Below are 8,892 nucleotides of genomic sequence, written 5' to 3'. Positions count from 1 at the left end.
GCCCGGGGGTGCGGGCACTTGGGGGTTCGGGGTGCGGGCACCCGGTGGTCTCTAATTTGGGCGGAAATCTTTGGGAAATTGCCAAATTCCATGGTGGGAAGGGTGGGGATTGATGGGTAGGGGCTAGATCCACTTGCCAAACAACAAATCCATGGACCAAAACAACCAAATCTCACAAGATCCAACAAATTGCAAGAAATTTTTTTGGGGCTATTTTTGTGGAGATTTTCGAATTAGGACGAAAAATAACAAAATCAAGCTAGCAAATAGGGGGATGGGACTCCAATATGTGAATCAACCTTGCTCATGATACCAAGATGTTGTAGGGTGAAACCCTAGAGGGGATCTTTTCACACTTGGAGGGGGGGAAAGAGGAAGAACACTCAAGAACACAAGGAGGAAATCACTCAAACAAACCCAAATAACACATCCACTAGAGTAGCATACATGAGATCCACAAGCATAGAAGAACAATTCAAGGAAAATAGCACTAGGGTAAAAGTTCTTCCCACTAGGTGAGGTCTTGATATCCACAAGAGGATCTTCTGCAAGAGGAGGGCTTGATCTCCAAGAGGAGCTTCTCCAAGAGGAGGTCTAGATCTCCAAGAGGAGGAAAATGAGCAAAGCTCTCTCTTTGTCTATGTAATACTTTGCTAACCTCACCAAAGAGCTAGGGAAATAGTTTATGTAGGCCAGGGCCAAAATAGAAGGGAGAGAGGGATACAAGGGTCAAAACCCCAATTGCACGCAGGCACTCTCGAAGGGGTCCGGGCACCCGGGGTAAAGGGGTTCGGGCACCCGGACCGAACAAGGACATGCGCTCAGGTTCGGCCGGGCACCCGGGGCGACGTAGGCCGGGCACCTGGACCAGTCAGGAGCCGACTGATGGTGGACTGGGCACCCGGGGGTCCCAAGCCCGGGCACCCGGGGTGGCGCCAGGCGGATGGAGCAGGTGGCCGGGCACCTGGGGCTCCAAGGCCGGGCACCCGGGGTCGGCTGGGAGCAGCGCCCAGGGGGCTGCGGGCACCCGGGCCCTCCATGGCCGGGCACCCGGGGCTGGCAGGGCCGCGCCCAGGTTGGGGCCGGGCACCCAGAGTGTCCAGGACCTCCCCTTCTTCATTCTTCTCGCTCCATTCTTCCTTCTCGTCCATAGGTGCTCGGGTCTCCATGCTAGCCTCTTCATGATCATCACTTTGGTACCTAAGCGTGCATAACACTTCCGTTTGAGGTAGGACCCAACTCTCGTGTGAATTTGAATGGAGCTCGAAGAGGAAGGAGTTAACCTCGGTTTCGATGGCACATGCACGAGCTCTTGTCATTAGTCCTCTTAGTGCTTGCGGTGGCGACGGAGTGTCCATGGGGATGGTCGAGGGATGCTCCACATCACGTAACCTATCTCAAATCTTTACCACACTCTACAGGGGTCCAATGAAGACACCATGCCAAGTTTCATCGCTTTCAAAGCTCGTTTGCACGCACTTTCAAACGGAAGCGCATTTTACTCTTTTTAGTGGCCGAAAACCAGTTAAATGCTTGGAAAATCGCAAACCTAATAAAAAAGGCCAAATCCTTTTAGTGGCCAGAAAATCCTTAAAAATCCTTGTTTGTGCGGTATTTCTTACCGAAGAGCATCTTGCCCCTTATAGTGGCCAGAAAATCAGGTAATGTTGCCTTGAAAATAGTAGACCTACTCAAAAAGTGGCCAAATTTGAGTATGTGAGTTTTGATGGTTTGTATTAATCCTAGAAAATCCTTGTTTGCACGCTATTTTCTATCAAAGAGCATTTTTACGTTTTAATGACCCAAAAAACATTAATGCTTCGCAAATAGCAAACTAACTAAAAAGGTGGCAAAATTTGAGCATGGGGTTTCCAATCGTGTGCATTAATCATGGAAAAAATATTCATGGCCTAAATGATTTTTAAAAATAGTCTTCACTTAGCTGTGGCGGGTCCATAACAATGCCCGCCACTTGAAAAGTTGCGGTGGCGGGCTTCCGGGCACCCGGGTCACTGCTGTAAAATGTTATCCATTCGCTCCCGCATGGTCATTCCACCATATCCACAGAGTCACTCTCACTCTCCCCCACCGCTCTCGTCGCCGCCGTCGCCATCGTCCTTGCTGTCCCCATCAGCCTCGCTGTCCTGCCCCCCGTCTGCAGCCACCATCGACCTCGCCCTCCCCGCCACCCTCGCCATCCGCCCCGGTAAGCATCATACTCCTCACATTCCGTCGTCCCCGTCCCCATCACCCTCATCATCCGTGGCCGTGCCACCCGCGCCCATGCCCACCCACATTTGTGATTTTCTTGATTACTAGCTAGCTAGGGTTAGGGTTGACATATTAATTTGTGTGAGCTTGAGCTTGAGTAGTTAGGGTAGTAGATTTAATTTGTTTGAGCTTCATAGAGACGAATATGACTTGTTTGAGCTTGAATTTTATAATGATTTGTTAATTTTACAATTGTAGAATGACTTATTAATTTTGGATTGAATATGCACTTGCATTCAATTGTTTACAAGGCTAGGGTTAATTTTTGAAATTTTAGAATTTGCTTTAGTACAGACGTACAGTAGTTATCAAACTTGGTGAATTTGCTTCAGTTGTACTTCTTAACTATGTACACTACAATTTTGCTGAATTTTCAAATTTGCTTCATTAGAATTCACTAGAATGAAGCTAGAAGTTAATAATTAGATATCAATGCTTATAGAATGTACATGCACTTGGCTTCAAGTTTTTCAAGGAATCATACACTAAATTCCATTTTTTTTGCCGAAATGTTGATTGATTTTCTTTTTGCCAAATTTTTGGCACTTAATATGTCCAATTTTAAGCAAAGCTCATGCCAAATTTTTTGTACATTTTGAAATTTATATAGCTTCATGTTTAAGATTTCATATAGTTTGTGATTTATATTGTATTGTACTAAATGTCTTCAATTTTTTTTACAGGGATTCATAATAAGCGCTCATGTTTTGGAGAAACGTTGATTGAATTTCGTTACACCAAATTTCTAACACTTAATATGTCCATTATTAAGCATAGGTCATGCCCGAATTTTCCGTATATTTTTAAATTTATATATGCGCATGTTCTAGGGCACTTCTTTTTTGTTGGAAATGGCGGACAACGGCAGGTACCCTGGTGTTTTCCAGAGGCCTTGGGGCAAGTGGGCGGCCTAGAATCAAAACCTCAACACTGGCAAGAAGCAATGACTCAACACGTTCAACATCGTCGAGGCGGCACGCACTTATGCTGTCATGGCGCTAGTGTACCAGGGGCCAAGTGCCCAGCTCAACTTTCCCCAGGATGCCTGGCGCGTGAGTCGGCTAGCGCCTCCAAACATGAGGATAATCTCCAAGGCCGAGGGGAAGGAGCACCATAAGGCCAAGGTGCTGACGATGACCCGTCAATAGCAAAGCAGTGATTCGTTGGTGGAGCATTATCTTAGGGAGGATCCGCAACTCTATGCCTTGAACGAGGCATTGCTGAAGGCCGCATGCGACAAGGAGGAGGCCCAGGATGACCCGATAGACTGGGACCGAGTCCTCGAGACCTCCGACGATGATGATGACTACAGCTCTGACGTTGACTTTGATTAGGAGTTTCTCTCTCCACCGTAGCTAGTCGTGTCATTGTGTGCTAGAGATGTTTGAACTATTTTTTAGTACTGTTGAAAGTATGGAAGCTGCTATGTTGTATTATGTAGATAGCATCGCATAACCTAATTCTGTAGACTTGATAAACCTGCTTATATGTATCGTCGTACTAGCTAGTTCTAGCAGTGTTGGTAATGTGTGATCATACCTCACCTGATGACATTTTTTTCGTGGATTTTTTATCTTTCAATTATGAACACAAGAAATGGATTACGAGGATGGGATCCCCGAGTGTCCCGACTGTTCCGGGGGTATGTGCGATGATCCTCACTTGGAAAACGACAATTCTTTCTTGGGTGAATAAGTGATGAAGAATTCTTCTTGGGTGAATAAGTTGTTAAGTTGCAAAGAAAATTCCAAGGTTAGAATTCTCCAGAACTACATGAGAAATCCTTTGAATCAAAGATGCCGGTTGTAAGCGTTAAGAAACTAACAATGTCTAAAATTTAAAAATAAAGTGTTTTTTATTTATTTATCAAGTTGTTGTATCATATGAGTCACTGCTTCTATTGTCGGGGACTAGGGCGGTGAAGACTTACCAGTAAGGCTATCACTTAGAGAGCAGTGATTCGGTGCCCAGACTCATCCGCACCCGTGCTGAAGATAAAAAAATTCAAAACAAAACGTGATGTTCTTGACCGGGTGCAAATGAGTCTGGACTCAGAAATGGATATTCGTATCTCTTGCATAAACTCTTCTTGAACCCTTTGAAACACATAACGTGATGTTCTGAATTTGACATGCTCTTTAAAAATATAATGCTATAGTTCATTGTTGTAGTAATCCAAATATAATGGTCAACACAATTATGATATTCTACAAATTATATGAGTTTTCAAGTTTATAATCCAAATATTAGAATAATATCAGTGGCCCAGTAGAAGTTTATACATACAATCAAGATTTGCCCTAAAAGAAACATACAATCAAAATTACCGTGCTGGACGTGGTCGCCACACGCCCGACGCACGTGCCGGTGGAGGCGCCCCCGAACACTGGTGGATCTGGCGCCGGTGCCAGGGCACGGCACGGCTCGGCGCCAGGTCCGCCATGGCAAACTACCCAAATCCGACACCATCACCAACCCACCATCACATCACCGTCCCTGCGACCTCCGGATCCTCGAATCCGTCCCGCCTACCACCTCCCGTCCTTTTCTTACCGCGCCCCGGCTCCGCTCACCCATCTGCCACCTCCCGCTCCGCCGTGACGCGGCGGATCCCAGAAAAGAAAAGAAATTCTCCGATCCCCCACCACTTAGCTTTCGACGAGAGGATCGACCGACCGGCGAGCGAAACCGCGCCACCAACCGGCGACCGCTCGGGCAGGCAAGCCGCGGCCTGCCTCGGTCTCTCCGGCCGACACCCCGCGTCACCCCCGTCGCAATTCGGCGGCCAGACCCACGCAAATTGCGTCCTTTTCTCGTCTTCTTCCTCCCGGTTAGTTTATAACCTGCCTGCCCATCCTTGGAACAACCGAACGAATCAGACAGGTTATGTAGTGGTGGCTTGCGCGGCTGGCCTTGGTTTTGCTTGCGGCGAGAAGCAATGGGCGGAGCGGAGGACGGGGCGCACGCGGCGGGGGGCCACGCGTCGAACGGGCACGCCAATGGGGCCGTGGAGGAGAAGGTGGACGAGCTGCGGCGGGTGATGGGGAAGGCCGACGGGGACCCGCTCCGGATCGTCGGCGTCGGGGCCGGGGCCTGGGGCAGCGTCTTCTGCGCGCTCCTGCAGGACGCCTACGGCCACCTCCGCGACAAGGTGCAGCTCCGCATCTGGCGCCGCCCCGGCCGCGCCGTCGACCGCGCCACCGCCGAGCACCTCTTCAACGTCATCAACGCGCGCGAGGACGTCCTGCGCCGCCTGATCCGCCGATGCGCCTACCTCAAGTACGTCGAGGGCCGCCTCGGGGACCGCACGCTCTACGCCGACGAGATACTCAGGGACGGCTTCTGCCTCAACATGATCGACACCCCGCTCTGCCCGCTCAAGGTCGTCACCAACCTGCAGGAGGCCGTCTGGGACGCTGACATTGTCATCAACGGCCTGCCGTCCACGGAGACGAGGGTTGTGTTTGGGGAGATTGGGAGGTACTGGAAGGAGAGGGTTAATGCCCCAGTCATCATCTCGCTCACCAAAGGGATAGAAGCATCCCTGGATCCGGTGCCGCGGATCATAACTCCCACACAGATGATTAGCAAAGCAAGTGAGTTCCCTATATCTTCTTTTTCGCCCAATCATAATTTATTCTTCTTTCTTCACTGAAGAATTGATGTTGTCCTCTATTGATGGTGGATTGATGTTGTCCTATGTACTTGGTGGATTGCTGTTTGCCCTCAATTGTTGGTGTCGGTTCCCCTCCATGGGTACAAATTTGTAGCTATCAGCCTTTTTAATCTGGTAGGAGTACCTGATAACTATGACAGACAGTTATCAAACTTTGGCTGAAATGTCATCATGAGTTATGATAAATTTTGGATGCAACCGATTACGTTGCTGACAAAATATTGATGTTGAATTGTAGAAGATAAATCCGTACATGGTTCTTGGTAAAAATATATCAAAAAATGCTTTTTGCTCATTGCATTATACTGTAATGTTTAACTGAATTCATTGCCTTGGCTTGCTAAATACTCGTGCGCTGCTATGGAAGTTGATGCTTGTGCATTGCTATAGAAGTTTTTTCATTGCATGAGTTGTCTAACTGCTTGTGTCATCTTAGTCCCTAACTTTGTGCAAATAAAAAAAATCTCAAAATCTACATCAGTCGAATCAACTGATCGGAAAATTATGAGACATACCTCTTCTACAAATATATTATAATTGCGGCAATTAATTTCTTGGCGACTTAAGAGGTAATATCTGTGGGTGAATGGACCGCCACAAACTCAGATATTTATGAGTATAAGAGTAAAGGATAAGATCTATGTAACCTTCTGTAAGTTTCGTATATAGAGGGGATATAACTGATTATTGAACTTGCAGCTAAGTAATTGGTAGTATCTTCTGTTGCTTATGAATGCTCTTAGTCATTATATGTGTTTAGTTTAGCAGGCTCTTCCTGAATGAATTCCTTACTCTATTTTCATGCTTCTACACACCAAAAAAATGCAACATTTTGTTCAACTGTTGTTGATCTCAGTTCAGAACTCTAGTTTCAGAGTGGTGTGTGCCGAGTGTCATGCTTTGTTTCCAGCATTTTCCTTTCGCCTATTTAACTCTGCATGTGACTTACGGATTATTGATTTTATTGCAGCTAAGGTTCCATTGGATAATATTCTATATCTTGGTGGCCCTAACATCGCGTCTGAAATATATAATAAAGAATATGCGAATGCTCGTATTTGTGGAACTGACAAATGGAGGAAACCTCTTGCTAAATTTTTGAGGCAGCCTCATTTTATTGTCTGGGATAATAGTGATCTCATCACTCATGAAGTCATGGGAGGTTTGAAAAATGTGTACGCTATTGGTGCTGGTAAGTTATGTTCGTATGTTCCGCTGCTTTTGCCATGTTTCGACCACTATAAGTTTGTAAAGGCCATACACTGTTCTAAACTTTGGATTAGTTTGCCACCATAACACACTCAGTGTTACACAATGTCCTCAATAGGTAGTAACTTGCATCATGTTATCGTGCACTAATTCCAACGAATCAGTGTCCCAAGGAGGAAAAATACACTAGTTAGTTATATCTTAGCTGTCAACATCCAGAAGAAAGATCCAATGGACAAGAAAGGCTGAAATATCTGTTGTACTTCTACTTTTAATTGACATAATCTTCAGTTAGTTTGCTGAACATTGTGTTATCTTGCAGGTATGGTGGCAGCACTAACCAATGAGAGTGCTACCAGCAAGTCTGTTTACTTTGCACTTTGCACATCCGAAATGATCTACATCACCCACCTTCTGGAAGAAGAACCCGAAAAACTTGCTGGACCTTTATTAGCTGACACTTATGTCACATTGTTGAAAGGTCGTAATGCATGGTATGGGCATAAGTTAGCTAAAGGGGAACTGACTCTGGAAATGGGTGATAGCATAAAAGGCAAAGGGACAATCCAGGTTCGCCATTTTGATTGTTGTCCGAACTTTCAACTGCTACCACAAACCTCAAGGCATACTAAATTGTGTTAACAATTCATTTCAGGGCGTCTCTGCGGTCGATGCATTTTATAAACTTCTCAGTCAGGATAGTTTGAGTGTAATGCATCCAGAAGCCAACAAATCTGTTGCGCCAGTTGAGATGTGCCCCATCTTGAAAACACTTCATAAAATTTTGATCAAGAGGTAGTAATCCTTCTTCTTTTTCATGATATAACAAAAGCCCTTGTGAAATAGTTCAATTGCAATTTTATTGAATTAGCTTCAAAAATACCTTCTAATGGATTTATCCATTTTTCACAAGTACATACTGTAACTGCCCAGATATAAGAACAATTTATCTCAGTAGGCATAAAGATATGTTCATTCTCCTGGCCAATTGCTACTCCAGTATGATGTTGCTATATTGTACGTTAGTAAAAGTTTGCAGCCATAATCAACTGTGTTGATTTGTTTACTCATGTGCACAGGGAACTTCCTACTGAGTCGATTCTTCAGGCTATAAGAGATGAGTCGATGTGTGATCCGCGTGAAAGAATTGAGATGGCACGGGGGCAGTCACTTTACCGACCATCTATTCTTGGTCAACCAAATGGAGATGTGAAAGCTTAGACAGATTCTCCTATCGTTTTCCTTCTTTCTATTAGTCGCTAGACGCTTTCGAAGCCCTATGTGCTCTTGTCCATTCGGTGGCTGCTGCTTCTGCTGCTGTTGTTGTAACACTAGTAAGTTCAGTTAAAAACTTTAGTTGACTATTTTGAGGAAGATGTGTTGAGTGTGTTAGTAGCTTGATGTGGTTCACACCATCTTGTGTATATAGAACGATTTAATAATGCTATTATTCTGTATCCTATTTGAAATGGAAAAACAATACAATCACATTTCATGCTTCGAATGATATACCCTCTATATTTTCAACAGTTTGATTACCTGCTCGAACAGATATGACATGAAGTTGCAGGTTTTATCATTTCGAGAACCAATGTGATGTACTGCAATAACCAGTGACTAGCCTTCCTACAAAGATGGACCCGACATGATGTCATCAGGCGAATAGATGTAAATGGACAGAGAGAACGTGTGCAATGAAACCATGAATAATAGAGGACGGTCGGCAACTACAGCGG

General features: G+C 45.4%; 1 protein-coding gene across 1 annotated transcript; it reads left to right on the top strand.

The window, feature by feature from the left end:
• Positions 1–4,704: 4,704 nt before the first annotated feature.
• Positions 4,705–8,660, top strand: LOC123079455 (probable glycerol-3-phosphate dehydrogenase [NAD(+)] 2, cytosolic). The gene is made up of 5 exons (XM_044502228.1): positions 4,705–5,867; positions 6,918–7,139; positions 7,479–7,726; positions 7,812–7,951; positions 8,236–8,660. Exons 1-5 carry the CDS (start codon positions 5,210–5,212, stop codon positions 8,375–8,377), a joined length of 1,410 nt encoding a protein of 469 aa, XP_044358163.1. The 5' UTR covers positions 4,705–5,209; the 3' UTR covers positions 8,378–8,660.
• Positions 8,661–8,892: the final 232 nt, after the last annotated feature.

The sequence above is a fragment of the Triticum aestivum genome, chromosome 3D (assembly GCF_018294505.1).
Source record: "Triticum aestivum cultivar Chinese Spring chromosome 3D, IWGSC CS RefSeq v2.1, whole genome shotgun sequence".
Lineage (NCBI taxonomy): Eukaryota > Viridiplantae > Streptophyta > Magnoliopsida > Poales > Poaceae > Triticum > Triticum aestivum.
This window is presented reverse-complemented; position numbering and strand designations above follow the sequence as displayed.